The sequence below is a fragment of the Meleagris gallopavo genome, chromosome 6, assembly GCF_000146605.3.
Source record: "Meleagris gallopavo isolate NT-WF06-2002-E0010 breed Aviagen turkey brand Nicholas breeding stock chromosome 6, Turkey_5.1, whole genome shotgun sequence".
In the NCBI taxonomy this organism is placed as follows: domain Eukaryota; kingdom Metazoa; phylum Chordata; class Aves; order Galliformes; family Phasianidae; genus Meleagris; species Meleagris gallopavo.
The window spans coordinates 12,270,287-12,297,022 of NC_015016.2; the positions used below are offsets into that span (position 1 = coordinate 12,270,287).

At 34.9% G+C, this 26,736-nt stretch overlaps 1 protein-coding gene across 1 annotated transcript in view; it reads left to right on the forward strand.

Moving 5' to 3' along the window:
* Positions 1 to 9,723: 9,723 nt before the first annotated feature.
* Positions 9,724 to 26,736, forward strand: part of ARMC4 (armadillo repeat containing 4) — a 28,439-nt gene continuing 11,426 nt past the window's right edge. The window contains exons 1-7 of the mRNA XM_031553875.1: positions 9,724 to 9,873; positions 10,172 to 10,381; positions 10,552 to 10,788; positions 12,864 to 12,974; positions 13,436 to 13,590; positions 16,341 to 16,583; positions 22,072 to 22,186. Coding sequence (XP_031409735.1) covers positions 9,766 to 9,873; positions 10,172 to 10,381; positions 10,552 to 10,788; positions 12,864 to 12,974; positions 13,436 to 13,590; positions 16,341 to 16,583; positions 22,072 to 22,186 — 1,179 coding nt within the window. The 5' untranslated portion in view covers positions 9,724 to 9,765. The remainder of the gene's footprint in view (positions 9,874 to 10,171; positions 10,382 to 10,551; positions 10,789 to 12,863; positions 12,975 to 13,435; positions 13,591 to 16,340; positions 16,584 to 22,071; positions 22,187 to 26,736) is intronic.

Consider the following 26,736-nt stretch of genomic DNA (forward strand, 5'->3'; position numbering starts at 1 on the left):
CCCACTGTCCATGTCACTTACAGAGATGTTAAATAACACCAGTCCCAACACTGATCTCTGGGGATGCCACTTGTCACAGGTTTCTGCTTGGACACTGAGCTGTTGAATGCAACTCTCTGAGACATCCAGCCAATTCCCTATCCAGTGAATAGTCCATTCCCCAAATCCATTTTTCTCCTATTTGACAACCAGAATGTCATTCAGGACAAACACTTTGCACAAGTCCAGGTAGATAACATCAGTTGCTCTTCCTTTATCCACTGATGCTGAAACTCTGTCATAAAAGGCCACCAAGTTTGTCAGGCATGACTTGTCCCTGGTGAAACCACACTGGTTACCACCAACCACCAATTTTTCATTTGCCTTAGTTTGACCTTCAGGAGGATCTGCTCCATGATTTTGCCAGGCAAGAGGCCTGACTGGTCTGTAGTTCTGTTGATCTTCTTTTTTTCCCTTCTTGAAAGTAGGGGTTATATTTCCCCTTTTCCAGTCAGTGGGAACTTAGCCAGATTGCCATGACCTTTTACATATGGTGGATAGTAGCTTGGCAATTTCATCTACCAGTTCCCTCAGCACCTGTGGATGGATCTCGATGGTCCCATGGACTTGTGCACCTTCAGGTTCTTTAGATGGTCTTGAAGCTGATCTTCACTTACAGCAGGTAGATCTACTTTCTACAAGTTCTTACTTTCTTACAAGTTGCTTTCTGCAACTTGTGTGGTGTTATTGGTGTCCTTCCTGATGACAGTTGAGGTGAAAAATTGCACACCTTAGCTTTCTCCGTATCCCTTATGACTAGGTCTCTAGTTTCCTTCCAGAGAGGGCCCAAGTTCTTCCTGACTTTCTTTTTATCACTGATATACCTGTAGAATTTCTTCCTGTTCCCCTTCATGTCCCTGGCTAGATTTAATTCTATTTGGGTTTTAGCTTTTTTAACCTGATACCTGGATGAACAGACAGCTTCTTTGTAGTCCTCCAGTGTAACTTGTTCCTGCTTCCATTCCCTATAGATTTTCTTTTTAAGTCTGAGTAAATCCAGGATCTCCTTGTTGCTCCACAGAGGCCTCCTGGCATTCTTGCATGCCTTCCTTTTTGTCTGCCTGTGGACTTGAACAAGATGGTCCTTGAATACTGACCAGCTTTCTTGGGCCCCTCTTCCCTCCAGGGCCTTCTCCCATGTTATCCTGCCAAGTAGATCCCTGAAGAGGTTGAAGTCTGCACTCCTGAAGTCCAGAGTAGCAAGCTTGCTGCGCACTCTATTTGATACCCTAAGGATTTTGAGCTCCACCATTTTATGGTCACTATAGCCAAGGCTGCCCTTGAGATTCACATTACTCACCAGCCCCTCCTCGTTGTAAGGACAAGGTCCAGCATAGCACCTTTTTTGCATGGGTTCCTGTACTACTTGGAAGAGGAAGTTATTATCAACATATTCCAGGACATTGCATGCTGCTATTACAATTATTGTATCAGTGTAGTTTCCCACCCCAAAATGATTCCTTTCTTGATCACAGAAATTAGTATGACTATTTCTAGAGGGATTTGTCAGACCTTTTGGACACCGATGAGGGGAGGCAGAAAGCTTTGCATTTAAATACTGGTGAGCATTGAAAAGGATGGCTGTCCTGTTGTATGTGACTTACAAGTATGTAAGTTTTTGCTCTCCAGAGCAACCTCTTCTGAAAGTGAAGAGAGAGCAGAGCAATAGCTGAGATTTGGAATGTCATGGTAAAAACATGTGAGTAAGCAACCTTCTTCAGGTTTGGCCTGAGGAAATGTGTGACCTGTTACTTTGCACAAACAAGGTCCTTTCATTAGAAATGCTGAGGTAAATCATTTGTATATGGACTGCATCTGGGTTTGTGACAGTGGAAGCTGAAGACAATGTACTGCTGATACCAAGACCAAGGAAGGTGGCTTCTCTTATAGAGAATGGTGGAAGATGAAGTCATGCAATGTGTATATGCTGAAAGGAGCTGTTATGTAGAGGAAATTTTGGATAGTTGTTGAAGCTGAGTTCTTTCACACTGGAGTGTCATTGGAAGCCTATATTTTGAGTTAAAGACAGTCTAAGACTTACTGCGTAGATGTGGTTACTTCAAGATACTCTGACAGATGAAACTGAAGTCTGAACTCTGTTATGGCTACCAAAGGTACTACAGATGGTGTGTAGTGGCTAAAACCGAAGCCAGAGCTAAAACTCAGAATGACTTCAGTGTTTAACATTCTCATGAATAATGACTATTTTGCAGCAACAGTAGTTTCTGATTGATCTGTTAGATTAAATCTTAGATTAACATATATTGCAACAATCTGATCTAGAAATCATAATGGGATTGTGGGTTTGTTGCCCACAGTATAATCTTTTTACTTTTCTTTGCAAGTCTTTCTAGGTTCAGAAAGAGTGGTCCATTGTCTCTACGAAATTGTCTAGATGCAACCGGGAACAAATACACTCCTAACATGATAATTTCAGAAATGAGCAGATTGTTAAGACACTATATATGTTTGCACATGTATTGCATTGACTCTTCAATCCAGTTGCTAAGCACCAAAAAAGAAAGCTAACAGAATGGGTATATGTCTAGGTAGAGTTTTCGAGAAGGAATCACATTGTTTTACAAAACCTTCTGGTTCACTCGGAAAATAATAATAGATTTGTTCTTTTGTTTCAAAAGTCACTTTTTTTTTTCTTTTCAATTTCATGAAAGATCATGACAATTTTAACTCACTGAGCCTGGGTCTTAACGTGTATGTTGCTTCTGCCACTGTGACACAGGAGCAAGGTGAAGAATTAATCTGTAACTAAAATCACACAACTTCTGTGCACTATAACTTGTAGTCCAACATAAATGTTTTGGATTGTGTGATTTTGTAATGCCTGTTATTTTCCACTGGCTTTAGCTATAATACTAACCGTTATGGTTTACGTACTGCCAGGCTGTAGCCCAAGAACTCTAGAAGATTCAGGAAGTGGGGAAGGGAATTATTCCACAACTGAGTTATACTTGTCCATAACTCATCTCTAACAAGTTGCAGCTTGTATGTTTTATAAACTAAAATGAAAAATTGGAACTTGTATTTAAACCAGAACAAAACAAAGTGTTTGGAGATTCACTAGCATAAAAAAATTGCCTTGCTGAAGCATATTATGCATATTAGATTGCAGTTCTCAGTCTTCCATTAAGCTTTATCAAAATTTATTTTAAATTTCCAGCAATAAATCACAAAATGATCTGAGATTTGAGTGAGTCAAGTTCAATATAAAATCAAAATGTTGGGAAGGTTTAAATTAAGAATTCCGTTTTATACTTTACAACTTGTTTTTACTTTCTTGTTTTGTAAGAGTAGCAGTTTGGGTTGGAATCCCACTTTAACCATGGTGTTGTTCTATGAGTTCCTTTTCTGGTTATATTCAATCATGTTAGTCTAAATCCAAATACAAGTTGAATGTATTAATACAAAAATACACCTTTGAATAGGTATATTTATAAAAATGCTTCTGACTCAGAAGTTGTATATATTTCATTTTTATTTAATTTTTTGTCTCAGGAAACTGAAATGCGCTGCAACTTTTTTATAATAGTATTATTTTTCCATGAGTGTACGTACATTTTCCTATGAATTGGGCAACACTTTTGGAATCTGTTTCATTATAGCCTTGTTAGTACTTTTATTATCTGTACTCCTATAAGGCAGATGTTGGAGGGTTAGAACAAAAGGCAAAGAACAATGCATCCCATAACTTGGACTGTACCAGATGAAAGTAGGTTAGATATTCCAAGAATCTCCTGTACAGCTCCTTACAGTCTCAGCTCTCTGAAGAGCTAGCATTTCCAACTGCTGGTAGAACATCTGCAAAAACTTTCATGATCCAGAGATTATTCCAGAGGAACTTCTGTATCTTTCTCCTTCAGTCTTACTAAACTGAAATAAAGGTTTCAAAATTTAAAGTTTTATATTAATCGAGAAAGGTTTTACGTAAGATGGGATATGTGATGTTGAAATCTTAATCTTGTGCAATTAATTATCTAGTATTACATTATAATTGAGGTAATTGTTTAAAAGAAGACAATGAAATATAAAAAATATATTCATAAAATTTCATGCTAATGAAAGTTCATGAAAAAATAAATGATGGAAATTAGGCCTAGGGAAGACATTTACTCCTGCTTACTAGCAAAAATGAACGATTCTATGCGTGTTAATTTTTCTATCTTCTTCACAATATTTCTTTTCTGCAATGGAAATTTCATTGCTGGTAGAAACAAAGTATTCAAAATACAGATATTGTGTACATTATTTTTTTCTTATACCTAGTATAAATCAGGCCTGATACTGTGTAACCCTGCCATCTCTTATCCACAGACAACATGGAGAAGGCATGATTGTCTTTGTAACTCTTAGTTCTTAGTTCTGTCTTTCTGCCTCTGCTGTTGTTGAGGAGAAACCAGAACTTGAGATCCTTGAGTAGTGTGTTAGGGGCATGCTGCACTGAAATGCATTTTTGCCAGAAGATGTCAGAAGGTGACCTCTGGGCAGTCTGGTCTAGTGGTTGCGACTCTGCACATAGCAGTGGGGTTGAAAATTTGGGGCCCTTTTCAACCCAGGCCGTTCTATGATTCTGTTATTCTATGAATACTCTCAAAGCAAAGCCCAGCATTCTTTGAGATCCTATGAAAAAATTTCTGAAAACCTGACGCAAGCAAGTGAAAAGGGGACCTGGATGCAGGCAAAAGTTCATGCACCTTGCGTAAGCTTGCATCTTGCTGTGCAGTCAGCATGGACTGACTGATCATTTCAGTCAATTGGGGAAACAACACCAAATAAGGATGTTTCTAAAACTGAATGACAACCAAGCACTGGTCAGAATTAATTTATTTTTTTTATTATTGAGTTCTTGATGTAAATATGAGAACACTCCTGAAAACTGGAAATGGCAAAGAGTGTGGAATAACTGTAAACGAGATCTCATATGCAGATCTGAATTGCTTGGCAGGCTTTCTCCATTCAGTTCAAACGTATTTCATGATGTCCAGCTGTGAAGTTAGACAGGCACACAGAATTCAGAATATACATGTAACAGCGAGGGGCTGTCTTCAGAAAACCTTTTTAAAAATGAAAAGATAACTCAGCAAATTTTGTGTGACACTTCTGTAGCTTTCACCATTCCTGAAATACCCTTTTAAGTTGAGGAAGGAATGTAAAGATAGGCTCCACACCTTGTCCTGTAATGGAGAAATTTTTTTGGGTAAGGTCACATAAAGGTTTTTTTCTAATCTTCCTCCCAGCGTAGAAAGTGAGATTGTACTCGCAGATGTGTGTACAGTCATTATCTCATACATCTGCCTTTGTATTCATACATTAGAATTTTTAAGTAGATTAATCTATGTGTTATAGTATTATAATAGTGCTCAATTAAACACTTCAAAAATAAAAGCAAGAGAAACAGAAGCTTTGCTACTCATTCTACTTTAATTTTATATAGCTATTTGTTCTGTAATTCTCAGCTGAGCTCTGAGTATCAGAATAGAGACGTTACATGCATTACACAAAAGACATTTTACTTACAGCCTAGCAGTAATGTAGTTCTACTTTCATTCATTTTGTGGGTATGTTATACCAATGTATATGAAGAGAGGTAGACTTTGAAATAAATCTGTGCTTTATGTGAAGCTTTAAAATGATTATTGCCTGTAGAGTTTATTTTCTATCCGGCATACCAGATTTCAAATGCTATAGCAATATGATGTAGGTTTTATGTCAACTAAGTGGAGGGGTAACTATTTCTTTGCATGTTAAACTTCATAAGTATGGGAAGACCTGCTGAAATGATAACTTCAAGAAAGAAAAAATGATTTTTGGAACTGCAGTGTCTTATTTAATAGAACTGATGCTTCAGAATATATGACAAAGATTTTATTGTGGTTTTATTTTAAAAATATAGGTTATGTGTTTTTACCATCAGCTTTGAAACTGAAAAAAATTAAATACATGTATATATATATTAATATATATTCAATATAGGAAAAAAAGTGTATTATTTTGTAAAATTTGGGCCATATTAAATGTCTAATGCCAAGCATTCTGCATGTAAGATAAGTGAAACATGAATTACTATATCATGTGCAAATGTAGTTTCCCCATAGGAAGAGACATCATAGGTTAGCAGTATAATTCAAAACAAAGTAAATCTCAGAGTCTAAGCTGTATGAAAAGACCAGAAACTTTACAAAAGGCTGTTAGTTCTTCTGATCTACAGAATATCCTGTCTGGTTTGCTATCATATTTTATAGACTTTCATTAAAAGAAATCATTTAAACCTTAATATGTAGACAAACTTCTTTCTATAGGAAAATATTTGAGAAATTGTTACAGTATTTTATTCTGTAGAGATAGATCAAAATGTTCTTAAAGCTAACCACAAGTTTCATTTTCTTCTGAAATCAAAATTACAAAAAAACTAAAAAAGATAATAAAATTGTAAGAATCTTTCTTCAGTACAATATATGTTACAGATGCTTATAGATACATTTAAACAATTTGCTGTCGGAAAATTCTGTGGATGTCTGTAGTTGCAAGAAATGAAAGTAAAAATTGGATATGAAGTGCCATCCATGCATACTTCATTGATAATCAGAAATGTTTTATCTGTTATAATTTACCAATCTGAAACTTTGTCAAGTGTTTTTCTCTCATTGATTTTATAACATTTTCTCATTTGTGATTCTCTACTACCTTTTATGGTATCTGTTGAAGAGCGTGTTACATTTAAATACTTTTTTACAGTGTATTTGTCTTACTGTGTCTGTTTACATTTTAGAGATATGCTGCAAAATGTTAATGTTTTTGCTAGATCTATTTGTTTCACTTCACAAGGATTACTCATCTTCTCTATGTTCTGTATTTCAAAATGTTGTGCACAGATTAACAAGTTTTGGGCGGTGTTGCCCTCAAGTCCTTGACACTTGCAGAGGTGTCATTTAAAGGAGATGGGCTTGGTTGGCTCAGTTCAGATCTGGATGTGAGCCAAGGCTTCTCTGGAATTCAAAGGCATTTGGGAGGTTGAGACAGTGGTTCAATTTTCTGTGTGCACTAAGTTGTAACTTCCTCATGAGCACCAGTTGGCATTGTTTGTGCACTCCAGCTTCATTGTAGGTCTACCCTCTTAATTTCTGTGCAGCTGGATTCCTCCCTGATTGATAAACACTAAATCTGTATTATGAGTTCAAAATGATCTATTATTATCACATTGTTTAACTTTCTGCCTACTGTTGGATTTATTTTTGGCCTTTTTCTTAGTCTCAGTGTAGTAGCTGTTGCTAAGATATACTCTATCCAGTCTTGACTGAAAAAAATTTTCCACTGCTGGAAAATATAATGTCACTCATAGTAATTTCTTGATGATTAACAATGTAGTAAAAAATTAAACTTTTCTCCTCATGTAAATTTGAGTACCTTTAACTTCAAGTCACACGTCATGCTGACTTGATAGATTGCTCTGTGATTACATTACTTTTCCTCACAGTTGTACTCTTTCGCTATGAATAAATCATGCCTTAACCTACTTTTTAATAAACTGAATAGTGCATCTCATGTCTGTTTCATACAACAGTTTTCCAGGCTTACAATAACTTCTATTCACATGTAAAAATGTGAACTTGAATTTGGACTTGAAGAGACTGGTCTGGGGCAGATCATAAGTCAGTGTAGCCCAGTATCCTGACTGCAAAAGGAAGGGAGATAGCATGTTCACAACAAAAGTTTTCTTTACTTAAAGCTCATCTCTTGCACTCCAGATGGCCTAACCTTTGATTTCCACAAATGTGGGAAATTTTTGCTACATAATTTTCAGTAATATGAACCTGCTTGTAATCTAACAGGGAAGAAAAAACCAAGACCCATAAGTGAATGCCCAGGGCAGGGTAGGAACATAGCAAACACAAGTCTCTCTAATACTCTCCCAGCCCCTACCTGTGTTTAGCTCAGGTAGTTGAAAACTGAGATATTTATGATTTACTTAACTTTGATTATTTTTCATGAAATCATTCTTCTTAAGCTACTGGTTTTCATAGAGTCCTTTCTCAACTAGTTCTACTTGTCTAATACCTTTTTTTTTTAGGCACCAACTTCTTTTATTTATTTTTACCCCGATTCCTATTATATCTCATTATTAAGAGAGACTAAGTCAGTATTAAAGGAAACATTGAATGGTCAGTCCTATATATTTGCTCAATGCCATCCCTAATACTGAAGGCCTCTTCTAGTCTGAAAGAACCTTGAATAATTTTTGCTTCTTTTCCCTCAAATATTTATACTGCAATAGTAATCTTATTGAAACTGAGGTTGCAGAAAAGTTCATGTCAAGCATGGATTTATACAGTGTTATGGTGACATTCTCCGTTGACTGTTTTTTTTTTTCCTAAACAAGTCCTAATGTTTTGCTTTTTTGATTGCCATTTTCTGTAGCTGCAAGATTTCTATAAACACAAGATATCATATCTAATTTTGAATGGTCATTTGAAAACTCATCATTTCATCTCTGGATTTAGGATTTTCTCAGATCTGTATCACTTCTTGTTTTCTCATTTGCTATTTTATTGCCAGCTTAATCTTAGTGGTTTCTCTACTAGCTTGTCACAATTGGCTTAATTTAGCTGACAGCATAATACCATCCACAAACTTTGTCAAGTAACTAGTGCTTTTGTTTTCCAGGGTGTTTATGAGTATTATGAATTGCACAACTTCAACAGAGATTCACAGAATTCCACTAAACTACCCCTCATCATTGACTTAGCCTTTTGTTCTTATTCTAAATTTCCTATACTCTAGTCATTCTTAGCAATCTATGCAGTGACCTTTCCCTCTTGTAATACAGTGACTTGGTTTCTTTGAAAGCCATTGGGGAGGGGTTTTATCAAAATCATTGTGGAATCCAGTTAAACTTATCAACCAGATCAGCATTGCCAAAAACTTTTTTAAGTTTTGTAAGGTAGGATTTCTTTTAACAGATCTACACTGACTTCATGTTGTATTGTACCAAGAATTTCTTATTTAGGCAGATGTCCATTAATTCTGTTTTTGTTACAGTCTAACAAATTTTCCAGTACAGATGATTGTCCTTGAACAGTCCTTGAACTCTTCTCAAAGTCATTTCTTTTATCCTGGTACTCAATGAACTATTTTATCCTCACTTTCCCCTATAACTCAGTTGAATGCTATCTACTAATAGCAAGTTTTTATTGTTCACTGTGTTCAGTTTTCAAATAACTTTTTCTACAGTGACTTCAGTTTTTGACAAGTCCTCTGAAATATTCTCCACATAGAAAGATGCCAGTCTGGAATATCTGATTTCTTCTGAACATCAGTGCAAAGAATGTAGATAGCATCTCTTAAATGACTGTATCTTCTCTATTTTGTTTTGTTTTGTTTGCTATCTACTTGTACCAGAATTCTCAATACTTGACTATCTAATTTGCCAGTCCATTCTAAATAGGCTGTATTAGTCATTTGTCATCTGTGCTAATTATTCTCACTTCAATCTACCTGTCATTTGAAGTCTTGATCAACAATTCCAGTTCTTATTATGTCTATATTATTTAATAACATAGAATAAAAAAAATTGAGCAGATTTCTTCTTTAGAAGTAGTTTTACTAGAATTAGTAGAAGAGATAAGTTTCATATTTAATACTCTGTATATATGTTAATTATTTACTATATTTTAGGGAGGTAATCCAACAGCTACTGTGATTGCACTGTGTGCAATGAGAGACTTCAACCTTGCTCAAGAAACTTGCCAGCTGGCCATCAGAGACATTGGATGTCTTGAAGTGTTGATTAATTTGCTTGATACAGAAGAAATTAAATGTCAGGTAAGCAGCTTTTTTGAATAGAGCAGTAAACATACCTTTTCTATTATGATTCTTTTTTCTCAAAAATTTTAGCTTATATAGGATACAAAGTAATGATTTTTTTCTCATTTTATTCTTACATTTTCTCAATTTCAAGGACTTCTTAGAAAAAATCATTTTCCTTGATTTTCAGTTTCCTTCTTTTCTTCTGATTCTATTTGAATGATGAAGTGTTACCCAGCATTTTAAAAATTTTAAATATTTTTCTATTTATGTATTCCTAAATAACATTTATTGTCTGTTATATTTCATTATTTAGATTGGCTCATTAAAAATCCTAAAAGAAATTAGTCAAAATACACTGATCAGACATTCAATTGTGGATCTTGGAGGCTTACAGATCATGGTGAAAATACTGGACTCTCCAGATACAGATCTAAAATGTTTGGCTGCTGAAACAATTGCTAATGTTGCTAGATTTAAACGAGCACGAAGTACAGTAAGACATTATGGAGGAATCAAGAGACTGGTAAGCAGACATTAAAATTAGTACCTTTCCCATAGGCATAGATTTTTTTTCATAAAGAGTTTGTGATTTGTTGTTTTATGATTCTTCAAATAGTAGTTGCCATCACTGAAAAAAGCAATATAGCATCAAACATACTTGTAGAAAATTAAAAATATGTTTGTTTTTACTAGGTTGGGCTGTTGGATTGTATGTCAGTGAGATCAACTAGTCTTATACCATATCAAGCAAAAGATACTGAAAAAGCACGCTGTGGGGCTTTAGCACTCTGGAGCTGCAGCAAAAGTACCAAAAATAAGGAAGCAATCCGTAAAGCTGGAGGCATTCCATTATTAGCTAAGTGGCTTAAAAGTTCACATGTAGACATCCTAACCCCGGTTGTAGGGATATTACAAGAATGCGCCTCAGAGGTAAGTAAAACCTATGTATATGCTACTTCTAATCACTAAAACCAATAACTATTAAAAGGAAGTATTGCACTTGACTATCATTTAGAAATGAATTTTCTCCAGGACAGTTACCATGGCATTTATCCCATCAGGAAGTTTGCATTTTAGACATAAACACTCTGTGCAAAGTGTTTTTGAGAAGATCACAGGTTGTATTAAGGACCACATTTCTTTTTATTTTTAAGGCTAAGAGTACTTTATGAAAAAAATATAGAGAGAGAAATGAAATACTGTATGGAAACTGCTGAATCACAGCCTGAACCTCTGATTGATCATCTGAGGTGAGCAATGAGTCAGCCATGGGAGCACAGGTGAAGGCAATTCACCCGTGTTGCAGGAAGGGGTGGAGCCTGGCTGCACCTCTCCTAGACCCATTTAAGAGCTGACTGCCAGTGGGGAAGGATCTCTTCTGGAGATCCCTCCTCTGGAGTTTTGCAATGAGCCTAGGAAGCGGGTAAGCATTCTCTTTTTTGTTATTATAATCTGCTTTGCCTAACTCTCTTGTTTATTTCGTAATTATAACATCTTTATGTTCACTGATTATACAAATACGTAATGAGTTTCTCATTTTTTCATGGTGCTTAATGAATGAAGTTTGGCAAATTAAGATGATATAGTTAGTTAATAAGGACATTTAAATTCTGTAATGATAACCTACAGATGTTGCCAAGAAGATCCAATGTAAGAGATAGGCAGTATGTTCTACTGTCTCACTTAATTCACACTGACAATGTATCAGATCAATTGCAAAAAGAAAAAAAGAATATATGTGATTTTTCTAGAGACTTTCTTGTCAGGTTTCGTAGCTTTGAGTGTATTAAATTTTTTAATTTGAATACAGTTATTTTCACCCTATCCATCTTAGATGAATGGTTATTTCTCCATTTGTGGAATCATTTGAAATTAAAGGTATGTTGTGCTTAAGGTCAAAGATATTCATAACTTTTCTTGATGAATTTGAGACAAATACAATTTTTCAAATGATTTTTCATTATGAAAGTTTATATTTTCAAAAATAGTTTCTTGAACTACACAAACTTATACATACTCAATGTGACAGCATTTTTAGCTTTAATGAGAAGTATTCAGAAGTTCCTTACCTGGCCAAATTTGGACTTAATTTGGGGGGAAACTCTAAATGTGTGTTTACACAGCTGTTTCCCTTCTCTTAATCAATTGTCCTCTGCTCCAGTGTCTGAGTAAAAAAAACTGGGAAAGATCAATGAAAAATATTAATGCTAAGAATATGCTTTTCTAACCTTATTATAGGAATCATAGAATCACAGAATGCCTTAGGTTGGAAGGGACCTTTAAGATCATCCCATTCCAACCTCCCATCTCTGATCAGGGACACCAGCCATTTGACCAGACTGCCCAGGACCCTCATCAGCATGGCCTTGTACACCTCCAAGGCTGGGGCATCTACAGCTTCTCTGGGCAGTCTGTTCCAGTGCCTCACTGCCCTCTAAGTAAAAAAAATAAATAAATAAATAAATTCCCTTCTAACAGCTAACCTGAATCTCCTCTTTTTTAGTTAAAAACCACTCCCTTTTATACCTGTGCTATCATTCAAAGTAAGAAGTCAATCTCCATCTTGTTATAAGTTCCTTTTAAATACTGAATAGATCTTTTGTTCTGGTTAATGATTGTAAATGAAATGAATGGGCATTGGTGATCCAGTTCTGAAGAATCTGTTTCTTCCCTGGCTCTGAGCAGGATGTCTGAACACCTTTCAGAACATTCTGCATTCTGGTTAAGCCAGCTGGCTACGGTGTAGGCACTGCAGTTCCTGGTTTTATCATGGATTAGAAGATCACAGCCCTACAGTGAATTTATGTATTTGTTTAACTTTGAGAACATAAATGGTATATTCAAGGCATTACAGTTGACTTGAGTTTAAAATAGAATACAAAGTTTCACAATATCAAAGCCTAGAATTCTAGTACTGTGTTATTACTAGGATTAGTGATACTGACTGCACTGACTATTGTCACTGTTAATATACAGGGTTAAAAATGCACTGTTTGTATTTCTAGCCAAGTTACAGACTTGCAATAAGAACAGAAGGAATGATTGAAAACCTTGTGAAAAATTTGAGTAGTGAACACGAGGAGCTTCAAATGCATTGTGCTAGTGCCATATTCAAGGTAACTGTATTATCTTAATCAGTAGATAGGAGCCAGGATTTGTGCTTTGTTTTCATATGTAGTTTTCACATACCTTTAATATTCTTCAGTTTTACTATTTCCCTAAAGTTTTTGCAAAAATTTTGATATTCATTGGTAAACTTATGAGGGTGTTTTCACTGCATATTTAACATTGCAGTCCCATTCTTGCTCCTCTTGTATGTAAGACCTAAATTTCACTGTTAACCAATGGGGAGAGGTGGTGCAGGCAACATCAACAATGTGACATTAGAAGCACTACTACATATTTAGTAACTCTTTACTGCTAGATTTCCCTTAGTGAGATGTCAGCATATTCAAGTAATTTAATAAAATATTTGCATTTTCTTCTGTATGAGTTTTGACCAATTACATCATAATATACCTAAATTTTGAAGATACTGTTCTATGTAATTTGTATAATATATGTATTTCTTGTATAGTGTGCAGAAGATAAGGAGACACGTGACCTGGTTAGACAGCATGGAGGTCTACAACCACTGTCTGTTCTACTCAAAAACTCTGAAAATAAAAGACTTCTAGCAGCTGTGACTGGAGCAATCTGGAAATGTGCAATCAGTGAAGAAAACGTGTCAAAGTAACTATTCAGTTTCACAATTTTTTTGTTACATTATGTTTTTACTTTATGGGCTTCTATTTTTGTGAAAAATATTGTAGTGATTCCACAAAACCATGTTTTGTATTTAGTGAGGCTTTCAACTTAGATACTACCAAAAAAATGTGACCTCAAAGTGCCCAGGAAACAGTGTTAATTTCCTAGAATCTTAACAGTGAATGTGGAGAATTGGTGGCTCTGAATACAGAACATTGAGACAGGAGGTGTACTAAAACAGAAAACACTTTACATGCGAGTATATCTGATATCCTCACTCTTCTCTGTCTTACGAACTGGGATCATGGCTACCTGGTGGAGAGTAGCCAGTACATTTAGCTTTAACATTTTAGGTTGAGAGAGAATACACATTATCTCATTCTGAGGCAGATATTAGGTCCACTTTTTTAGAAATATATTGGAATCTAGAATAATTAACCTAGAATCCTCACTCCTTAACTACAGAAGAAGCTCAGGAAAGAACTTAATATGGACACTCAGCTTCTAAAGGACTAGATTTAAGTGTTAGGAGTCTTGGCATAGATACATATATATTTTCTCAGTATCAGCGCCCAGAATGATTATCTAAGAATTTGGCATCAGGAGTTATCCCTCTCTATCTTTTATGATAACTTGAATTTAATCTCAGTTTAATGACTGAGAATATGTAGCCCCTCTCATCTTGAATTAATTCATCAGATTAATGCACCTTACCTTGGTAAAATGCCTGCTCCACTGAAGTATGTACTAGGCTTCCTGCTGAAGTTACCCTACCCTGCAGAGGAATGCAAGATTGACAGACTAGGAGGTGAAACAGTAAGAAGTAACCTCTTCCTGCAGCCCTTATTTTTAGTACTCTGCTGGACATGCAGCATGAGCAACTGCTGGATAAAAATCTGAAATAATTCCAATAATCTTAGTTTAAAATCTGGCTTTTTATTGTTCTGTATGAGTTACCAAACTGTTGTTATACAGAACCTTGGTTTCTACATACTCTTCTTCTGTCCTACTTCTTGCATTCCTCATTTTACAGTAACTTGGCTTTTCAGAAAGGTGTATCCTTCTTTTCTGTGGGCTTCAGGTATCTGCATGTAGGTTCCACATCAACGATTGCGTGAACTGAATGTCTCCATCTATACTAATAAAATAAGTAGGACTGTACCTTGGGTTCCATCACTAAGTTATGGTTATCCATACTGTTTAAGTTCTAGCATTCTCTTGCATGGTTTGATCTGTGCCAGGAAGCAGTCTCCCGGCGAATGCTCAGGCACGGCCAGCACAGGCAATAGGTTTTTTTTTCCATTAAGCAGAAGGGGCAAGGCCACCCTGAATGGTGAGGACAAAGGATTTTACTCACATGGATGCTATGTTGTGCTTCTTGTCCTCAGGGCTACAGAATGAGCCTTTGCCTGTTAAATAAATAATTAGTGTAGCTATAGCCAATAATTCTGTGAAAATTCAAATAGATTTTTTTGTGTTACTCGTGTATGTTCACAAGGGCATGAAGCTCTGTGAAGGTTACTAGTCAGGCATTGCTCCAGACTTGTGCTGAATTAATGTATTATGTACTGCTGAGTCTGAAGCAGTAAATCCTATCTGAAGTCAGGATGGGAGAACACTGCAGAACAGTGAGGGAGGATAATGTGAAAACACATAAGTAGATCTGGAGGGATGAACTTGAGTTTGGCACGAAGCTAGAACTAGTAAAGCTGACTGGTTCCTGCAGGGCCACTTAATAATTATCTCCAGACTACTCTGCAGTACTTCCTCTACATGAAATAAATTGCTGTGAAGTTGTGCTGACTCAGCAGTGAGCTGATACAGGTGCCTGGGCTTGACTAGCTCAGACTCATTAGTGTGCAAGCAGCTGTGCTGCTTCTGGACACAAGATGGCCCGAGCCAGCAACTCCATCAGTCTGTAGCCTGTCCATCTCAGAGCCAGCTCATATTATTTCACCTGTGAAGCAATTAATCTGCAACACAGATAAAGTAGCCAGAGAAATAAATAAATATTTAAAATTCTTCACTTACTTTGTTGCTTTTTTTTTTTGTGTGTGCCATGGATGTCTTCACTTGGAAAAAAAGAGACATTTCCAAATTAAATTGAACAAAGGAAGGTTTTTTTTTCTTTAAGCTAAAGTATATAAAAAAACAAGCAAATCATGAAAAATGAGAGTTTCTCCTTTCTCAATTACATTAATTGTTATATTGAAACCAGCTTGGAAAAAATTACTTCTATTGTAACTGTTGTACATATGCCATTAGAATATTAAAAATAATAATTAAGAAAATGCACATATTAGGCTTGCACAAGATATAGAACTTGTGAGGCTAACGCTTATTGAAAAGTAAGGGTGATCCTTTGGCTTCAGAGAAATATAAGAGAGTCTCATATATTCCTGCTTGAGCTGTTGTTAATATGGCAGGAAAAAGAACTGGAAATTAGGATGCCACTTTACTTGCCAGTTTTTCAGTGTGTTTTCAGCTAGTTATAGATATTGCATCTACATGTTAAGTTTTAAACAGCCCTCAAATGACTCTGTAGATTCTAAGAAAGTGAAATCAGAGAAATATATTAAAAATGTAAAATAAGAAGTGGTACTGTATGTCAACCTTTCAATAACTGATTTGAATGTTTTACCTGTACTGTGATTTGTTCTGCAAGATAATTTACTTAGGATTGCCTTTACAATGATAACACTGAAAATAACAACTTTATTTTTATTGCTGTTTAGATTTCACGAATATAAAGTCACAGAAGCTTTGGTAGGACTGCTCACTGATCAACCTGAAGAAGTTCTTGTAAATATCGTTGGAGCACTGGGGGAATGTTGCCAAGAATTAGCAAATCGATCAATTATCCGTAAATGTGGTGGAATACCACCCCTAGTGAAGTTACTTACTGGAACTAATCAGGCATTACTTGTGAATGTCACGAAAGCAGTGGGAGCTTGTGCAACAGAACCTGAGAATATGATGTAAGCTATTCATATTTTTAAATATTGAAAAAATAATTGCTGTAGAGATGTTGATAATATTTTTGGGTGAACATTAAAGGTAAAAAAAAAAAATTAGTATCTCAGTAATCAGATATCGCAGAACCAATGAGGTTGTAAGGGACCTATTCAGATCATCTAGTCCACCCCTCCTGCTCAAGCACAGACAGCTAAAGCAGGTTGCCTAGGGTCGCATCCAGTCAGGTGATAAATATTTTCATGGATAGAGACTCAGCAGCTTCTCTGGGAAATGTGCTCCAGTTTTTTTAACTTCCTCACTGCGAAATTTTTGTTTTGTTTTTTCTTATGTTCAAATGGAATTTTATGGCATTGCAATCGCAGAATAGTTAGTTCATGTAGTAGGGATGTTTGAAAACATATTTACAGTTCATGGAGTTTAACTCAGGCAGTTGATGGACTATCTACTATCCTTCTGTTATCATATTATAATAAATAATTTCCTAAATTAGAGAAAGCCATTTCAGAAGGAAGGTGTGCATTTACTGTCATAAAAAATAATATGGAATGTTTTGAAATAGAGTATTATTTGTATTTTATAAGTTTTGTCCATCTTCATCATTTAAGAACTAATACTTTCTTTGACCCTCTTTTCCCCTTCTTGCTTCTTTGCAAGACTGAAGAAAAAGACTACCTTTTTACTGAGAGAGTTGCTACTCTCTTTGGTTTTGTTATGTAGATTTGTACAGCTTACAAAGTTTCTTGACTTTTATGATTAGGCATTCCTATTAAAAGTTGAGGTGGGTATTTACTGTGCTTACTGTTCCCTAGCAAGGATATTTACCTCAAGATTCTCAGCATATTTCCCTCCTTACACATATGGAAGGTCAGAAAGAGAGTTTTAGTAAGCTCCTCCTGTTCTGATTTGCATAATTCACTTGATATTCATATAGCAGTGCAGGGAATTCTTTTCCTGAATAGGGTTTTTGTTTTCATGCTTTGGCTGTCACCCAGTGGCAAAAGGATAGATGGTACACAACTGTAAACATGGGTTGTGCGAACTGTTAGCCATGTAGTGTAAAAGTGCACGTAAATGAAAAGTCTTCACTACATATCTCAAATGAAGAATACTAAACTTCTACCTTTACAGGAATATGTTAACGAAATTAACACTGCAAATCAAATGAGAAATTTCGAAGTCAATAAATATAAATTGATATTATGAAGTCTCAGACTCAGAACTATCACTTCTATTCTCCAGTATGGATAGCTTCATACTGGAATGCAGTCAGTATAAGCACCAAAAATAACACAAATTGCTGCTAAAATTGTGATAAAACAAAGTCCAGCTTGTTTTTCAGAAGGAGAGTGTGCAGGTTGTTTGGGAGGAAACTTCAAAGTTTGCCAAGAGCTGGTGAAGGATTAAAATGTTGAATTCAGTTCATATGAAAAGATTCTCTAATAAAGGTTCTCAACATTGAAAAAGTTTTGTTCCTTGCTTGTTTGTTTTTAAAAATATTTTATAATATTAATGAATAAGGAAGATCTTAGTCTAGGAGCAAAATATGCTCCTGTTAATACATTAACACAGAAATTGCTCACGTGAGCAAGATTGTGATATTTGCTGGAAGTATTGTTGTAGCGGAAGTTCAGACTTGTAGCACTAGAAAAGATAATGCTATCTTTATCAGAAACATGATTCAACCAGGTGAGGACAACTTTGATCCTGATCCAGGAAAATGTTTAAACAACACGTAGTTCAGACACTGATGTCAGTACAACTATTCACATTTAAATAATTTGTTTGTTTTTTGCTCTGCCTCTAGCGGAGTTAAGGTATTCAATTTCTTCCCCCTAGAAATAAAGGCTATCCGTTTCTTGTTCCTTTTCCTTAGACCCGTATAGAAGGAATTGAAGCTGTAGCTTTTCATACAGACCCCTTTCGTCTTTTTTGAGAAGAATAAGTGGCCAAATACAAGGAGTATAAATAATCTGCAATACCATTTTGTCCCAATTACAGAACTGAGGACTAAGACTTTTGTTTCTCAGAACTTTTTAAAATCAAGAAACGCTTATGTTTCTGCTCAATTCAATTCATAAATTAATGATATGAATTCCAGAATTGAACACTGGTTGGTTCTTGGTGCTCAAGTTCTGAGAACTGGATGTGATGTGTTTCTGTGATGCCACATCCTTGAAGGGGATAATGGACCGTAAGTTAAGGTTATATGTTTTGATAGTGTATGTGTAGTAGCATCTACATTCTACTTTAAAAACAAATGCTGCTACAGCTTTATGATATAGATCAGATAAACAGTTTTCCAGTCTTTAAGTCCTATTTAAAAAATACAGGTAAGTGTATGACATTCTGGTGAGCCCTCTATTTTAGCCAGACAGATGGAGTTTGACACACTGGTACAAAGCACTCTATAGCAAATAGTGAAAGTTTTAAGAAACTTGCTAAATTGTGGTTTCAGAAAAGACAAGATTACGTTCTACCAGACCCTGTAATCTTTCCAGTGAGCACAATACAGTCAGTATAACTTTGTTTCTTTACATTTGTATTTGTGGTCTAGATTGGCAGGGTATAATGCTAGAATTCTCAAAAGATCTGGCAAATAATACTGTATCAGAAAAAGATGGTAGGTATGACAAACAGACGTGTAGGCTATGTGTGCATATGTGTATTCAACAATTCATTTTGACGTTTCTACTGGAAATGTTTGGTATTAAATCTGCGTTCTGAAGAGAAGAACTATATCAAATCAGCAGCTTAGTTAGTTTCAGGTATTTTATAAAGCAACATAAATTCTGAGAATTGTGACTTTTTTTTTTTCATAGGTGTATCCCAATGTTCAGTGAGGCTATGACATCAAGTTTCTTAAATGAAATGATGCAAAAAAGCTTTTATTAAACTTTCATCTGTAAACAGCCAGTGAAAGTCATTCAAAAAATTGTCTTGTTGAACTACCTGCGCTGATCAAGTAGTAAATAGCAATTTGCAGTAACCTGAGATTGCTCAGAGGATCATCTAGGCACTCAAGTAGTCTAAGAATTGCATTAATTGCATTAAAATTATTTGCCCCTAAGGTGTATTCTGTATTCACAGTACATAAACTGTTCTGTGTGGAAACCAGAAAAGCATTTTGCTCACATGCCCTGTAATTAATCTCCTGAAAAAGTGATGTTGGAAACAGTAGTAGTAGCTGTATCCCTTCATCTTTGCTCTCATCATGTCTGGCTGATACCAGAGTGCATGACAGGGGCATCTCCTCACTCCATTTGCTTCCACCTACCAATACAATCACATACTGGGTTTTTTGAGGAGCAGAATAATTCACACCTTATTCTAAATAGTATTAATTATCAGTCTATGACAAGGTGTCATAATTTTGAATGAGAGGAAATCCAGGTTTATTCTGAGAAGCTTTAGTCATGTTAAGCCATAGTAGTTCCGAATCTGGGCTCTTGATTTTGAGACCTGCATGTTCATGTGTTGTTACCTACTTATACTGAAGAAAAGGAAAGCAGTTATTTATAATAATGACATAAATGTTTCTACTTTGATTGACTATTTCATTGGGTCTAAAACAACTGCTCTTTCTGGTCTTCAGCTAAAAGCAAGAAATTTCTTCACAAATGGAACTGTAGGAAAGGTGAAGAGAAAACAAGAAAACTGAAAAGTAAATTTTACATTGAGAAGAAGGCTTTGAAAAAAAAAAAAGGAAAGGAAAGATAAATCATCCCTGAGATCATTTTCTTAAACATGATTGAAAAATCTGAGCTCAGCGTTTGGCTTCTGTTGCTTGATTTTTATATACTGATTGGAGTTGAGTCATTCATATTTAGTTCCTCTTGGGAAGAAGTATTGCATGTTGGTAAACGGTCAGTAGTCTGCTTGACTCATGAAGATAGACTTCTGGATTTTTTTCATTAATCCAATGTGAGAAAAAAAATATTTCTATTTTCTGAAATTACAGGAAAATATTATTAAAAATTGCTTGAAAGCACAGGGATTTTGAGTGATTTAAGAGATTGTTTGGATGTTTTTACTGAAGTGATCCTTACTCTCTGAACATGTATGTGTTATTGCATGGTTTGTGCTCATGCTATTCTAATTTGTTGTGTTTCTGAATTTTTCCTTTAAATAATGATATCCAGCTGATTTGGAGCTGAGTATGTAAAATAAGCTGTATTAAAATTATCAGGTCTTAAAAATTAATAGTTCATCAGCTTAACTGATCTTTTAAGCAAAAAGTCATTGTTTTGAAAACAAAGGTTTTTTTAAGCAGCTCGGACAAAAATCTTTCAAATAAAATCCCTAGTTACTACAGACAGAGTTCACAACCTTAAATATATTTTTGTCTTTCAAATGATGGTAGAATTGTGTACATAAATAATTTTATAATTAGTTTTGAAATTTCTTGGCAAATATACACGTAGTGAACACAGGTTAGATGTTTTATGTAATGTTTTTTAGAAGTAAACTGTTTTTTATTTCTCTTATTTTGTATTTACAATTAAAGATGTAGACTTCCATGTGTACTACAGAATTTTTACTTTTGAAGTTAGAAAACCAAACTATACTTTTTCTTCTTAATCTTCAACTCATCTGCTTTGGGTTTAATATATCTTTTTAAGAAAAGCAAGTTTGTAAAGGCTATTAAGTTTTGTTTGACCTTCATTTCCTTTTAAGGTACTCTCTGGACCCTATGATCCCCAAGCCTGATTGTTATGTAAACATTACACAGATGGCATAGAGATGATTCTGATGATAATTCAGTTTTCAGCTAGTCGTGAAGATACTTTGATTTCAGTGTGTTTAAGTAATTATAACATATCAGTGTTCAGTGTTAGTCTTGTTAGTGAGGAATACCTTGGAAACAAGTTACACGTTATTCACAACCCACAAAGGATGCAGTGTGGTGTGACCATTTTAATTTCTAATGCTAGATTAGTAACATAGAACTTTGAAATATGTTGTACACTAAAGTAAATACATTAACCATAGACTGAATAAAAAGTTAAGTACATAGTTTTGGGCATAAATATTTGTTTTGGAAAGTATTTGTTACTATGTGAAAGAAGCCAGTATGCTTGAATTCAGATTTTACTTTGCATGCAGATCATTAAAAAGTCATATGCTTGTTTTCACTTTTATGCGAGTTCTGGTAATAATGCAATTCATTTATCTTCTGTAAGCATTTCACATCACAGTACTGAGAAAAATGTAAACAAGATGCATGAGATTTAGAAAATGTATTCTATCTTAACATAATTTGTACACACTCATCTTCAATAGCAAGAAATGCCTATTGTATATGTTGATGGCAATCGACTGACAATAAAACACAAGCACTGATGTAAAGCAAAATAGTATGCTAAGGAAAACCATACCAATACTTTTTAAAGCAATTTTCCAAACTAACTAACTAACAAACATAAGTTAAAATTGAACATTGTGTACTCCATAATTAAATACCTCTTTTTTTCTGTTCTGTTTCTGCAATAGGATAATTGACCGTTTAGATGGAGTTCGTTTGTTATGGTCATTGCTGAAAAATCCTAATCCAGATGTTCAAGCAAATGCAGCTTGGGCTATTTGTCCTTGCATTGAAAATGCCAAGGTGAGAAAGTAGTAGTTTTGTTACATATATAGTCAGATACAATTGTTATATTTGGATAGATGACTTCTAGCAATACTTGGCTGTTTGCAGCTTACTCTCTATTAATTTCTCTGCTTTAAGTAATAGATGAAATAATTATTTAAAATGCAGCAAAAGTCCTCCATGTAGCACTTATTTTGTACCAGAGAGAAGCATTCTGTTTTGCCGTAAGAGCACATACTGTATTTGGAAAATATATTTTAATAACTAAGAAGGATCCAAACTTACTGTTCCCAAACAAAGTATGTTGAAAGTCTATCTTAAAGTGCTGGAAACAGAAAGCTTTTACTCATGACCTATGAATAGTGCAGGTAGTTGTAGTTGTTCACCACTATGAGGTACTTCAGCTGTGTTCTCAAGAGACTGCCTTTTGGTTTCAGAGCATATTTCAGACTCGCTGCCAATGTAATCCTTAGATTTTCTGTTCAGACTGCCAACAAAAAGTGCCAGTTGTGAATACTGGTTGTTGTGCAGGTCAGTTGTGCACAGAAGACTGAGCTATTCATTTATTTTGTGTTGATTCCCACACAGAGATAAAATGGTGTGTATAATCTGTAGCTCATCTTTAATGAATTGATAAAATAAATGCAGAACATTTTATCTCTCATTAGTTTCATGGAATACTAACATTAATCTTTGTACAGCAATATCTTCAATTTCTAATTCAATTATCTATTCAGTGTAACTTTTTCATTTTCTCTCTACTGCATCACACATACATATTCTTCCATATATAATGGAATGGAAATTCACTCAAAGTAGTGTTATCCTTACCATCCTCTGCAGGTAGTGTTTCCTGTTTGGAGTTGAGCCTGTGTGGTTGCTATTTACCTATATAAATAGATATAGGTATAGCTATATAGATGAAGGCATTTCTAAAACATTTGCTTATGATCTTTATAACTTACGCAGTTTCTATTTCTTCAAAACGATTTTTACAATGATACCTTAATTGCCATTTTCCAAACATCCTGGTTATTCTGAACTATCTTTTTTTTGTTGTTGCTGCTATAACATACATTCTAGTATAAAAGTTTTATATTACCTCATGGCATGTTGTATACATGTCTCTTCTGTCAAGGTATGGCCATGTCTGCCTCTTTTGTAAACAATATTTCTGTAACTAAATATTAAGATACTGCTTTATCTCGTTACTGAGGCAACACTCATTATGTATAAAACTCCGTGACCTACAGTGTCAGAGAAGAACTATGCATTCCTAGAGCTTCCACTAAAAGTGCTTTTTCAGAAACTAGAGGAATAGAATATAGCAACTGAAATTACAGACAATGTGGGCTGTTTCTCTCTGTTTTTTCCTCTGGGTATTTGATGAGTGTAAGCTATGTACATCCTTAGTGTAGCCACTCTCCTTTCATCTCTCTTGGCTGCCTGCCCAAATGCTAATCTGCAACCTCACAGAGAGTTCTTTGTGTGAGACTGAGGCAGAGTGGCACACTGAAACAAACCTTCCAATAATACCTTGTCCTCTGACTTTAAATGGGAAGAAATATGTATAAAATGACAATTATAGACAAACTGTGGGGATACAGTGACAATTTCTATCTAAACTAAAATTTCATCTTCATTCACAGTTAATAATACTCAACAATTTACATGATCTTCCAAAAAGCACAGTCTGGTTTATGTAATGCTTGATTCAAATGTAGGAATAAGCATGTGACTTCAAATGAGTTATGGGTATTCTGGATTTTCCAAACCTGTACTTGAAACTGCAAAGCGTGTTTCAAGTAGCTTTCAGCCTTTTATTGTCACAGTATGAGTACACAGGTATCTCATGCACTTAATCTTGCCACAGTCTGTTCAAAATTAGAAAATCCACCATTTCTGTTTTACAATCGGAAGGTACAAAGTCAAAAAATGCCCAGTCCTGAAATCTCAAGAATAGTTTTGAGCATTTGGATCTAAATAATTTGCCTGTTGTTAGACAGGAAGTTAATAGAAAACAAGGGAGGAGAATCTAAGTGCCTGTATGTCTAGGTTATATGAATTAACAGTTACTTCATGATAACTGGTTCAAAGTACTTCCTATGGAATAGCATCATAGAATTTGATTGACAACGTTGTTGAATGCATCCATATGTTGTAGCTAAGCGATATTGTTTATTACATCAATAGGATTTAGGGCAGTGATATTTGGTCTGTGACAGATTGAAGACTTCTAAAATAGAGGATTAAATTATACATTACAGTACATAAATTATTACAACTCTGACTGTCATAATATTGGTTCATCCTCACTTTTGATTGCCAGCACTAGTTTTAAAAATTTTTAGTCTTCAGAATTGTTTGTCGAGTGAAAATCTTAAGGTGGATTGCCAGTGGCATATGTGATAGAACTCTCCTGGGAAAATTTGCTCTGCACCTGTCAGTGCTATTTGTGAGTCTTAGAAAAAAAATGACTTGTAATTTTGGATAAATTAGTGTACACTTTTCTTTAAAATATTCTAAAAGAGTTGTCTTCTTTTTTTTTTTTTTTTTTTTGAAGTGAATTATTGTAATAGAAGCAGGTTCTTATTAATTAGTTACTTCCAAAAGGAAAGATTACTACTGCAGGCACATTGGTAAAGTATAAGTGCACCGTCCAAGAAACACAAATGATTATGAAAAATTGCTAAGAAAAGTCTACTCAACTCTGTTGATGTTGGAAAGCAATACTTGGTTATGATGCTACTTTGAAAAACAGTATTCATAGTGTTGTCCCCATGTACATCAGCCCAAACAGAAAAACTGAGAGAAACTGTACAGAGATGTTATTTAGACTATTATAGAATTCAAAGGTATTTTGCCAGAAAGAGGAGCGCTACCAGATTGAGTTTGTATAGGAATCCCTATTTCCTCGCAGATTTACCTTTGAATAGCATGTTTTGAAATGAAAATGAAACAAAAAGACAAGTTATTTAGAGGTTATTTTTAGTCCTTGTACTTAATAGAGTTTTGGGTGCAAACAGTTAATGTCAGGCTCATCCTTTCCTCTGTCTTTTTTTTGTGTTTGCTTGTTAGCTTTCAGCTTTTTAAGTTTAAATTCTAACTTTTGTTCTAACTACAACTGTAAAGGTTTTCCTAAGGAACTTCAGGAAATAAGGTATGTGCAAAGTCTGTCAAAATAATTTAAGTAAACAGTCTGAGAATGTCGATTTGAGAGAAGAGAGAGAGAATCTTTTTTAATCTTATTTTCTTAAAATGTACTTGTAAAATGCTATCTCCTGTTTCTAGTAAAGTGTGATTTCCTCCTCTCCCCTATACTATTGGCTCCTTTTCAGCCCAACAGTGGAATTTCATGGGTGTGATGGAGGATGATTGGACATATAAAGATTACTGTGTACTTCCAGAATACAGGGAAAGAGAATGTCCACACTGACATCAGAAAATACAGAAGCAAAACTAAATCAGGTTTAGGCAGGAAAGTTTAGAGATGGGTATGTGTGACAATTAAGTAACCTTCACTTTTGCAGAAGTAATATACGCTGAGGAACTGAATTCTACTGAAGAGAGTGATCTGAAGTTAAATTACGGGTTGAGAATGTACTGCAGATGACTATTTAAATCTTATTTAAGATTCTTACATAAAATTTTCTTGTTACGGAAATTTTAATGTAACCACATGTATAAAATCAGTAAGGACATTTCTGTATTACAATAACAAAGAAATGTAGTTGAACTTGCAAATTGAACTTGGTGTTCTGATATTTAACAAATGCTAAAATTATTTACTGTTCTATATTAATTTGATTTTTTTTACACATTTTACTGATCAGTAACTTCTGTATGAAGATCAGTGGTTCTCCATAATGCAAACTGCTGTTCTTTTCCTTATATTTTAAAAATTGTACCTATATATCGCTGTTAACATACTATTCTTTTGCCAAGCCTATGTCAGAGTTCCCTGCTTGAGTATGTACAGCATTTTTTCAGTTCTTTGTTTTTGTTGCTGTGCCTCATAAATTCATATACAGAAACCTTGGCAGTTTATAGTAATGCTCTTTACTCCTTTCTCTCAATTTTCCAATTTCTTTCTCTAGCTATTATGATACTTTAATGTCATTCATATCTACTCTATATCTGACCTCATTTTAATGCTTTTTTAATCTATATTATTGGAATGTAGACTTTCCAAATTTTTAAACTATTTTTATGAACTGAACTTTGAAAGTTACTGTAAGAGAGACAAAGAGGAATTTTTAGCTTGCCACTCAGGCCTTCCTTGGAGGGTTCTTAGAGATATAGGATGTCTACGAAGTCAAACTTGGTGAGCTCACAGTTGGCTGCCATTCTTGCTGGGGGCATGAAGAACCAGCCTTTTCAATGACTTTTGCTACAGGCTGCGTAAAAGTTTAATGAACCAATCATCACAGAGAGTTTGGGTTCCAGTAGACATATCCTAGAGATCTTGAAGGGACTCCCATAAATTGCCCTGAGGTCCTTAGGAGCCCAATTCATGTAAAACACAACCTGAAAGATGGGAAGCAACAGGAAACTAAGAGCATAACCCA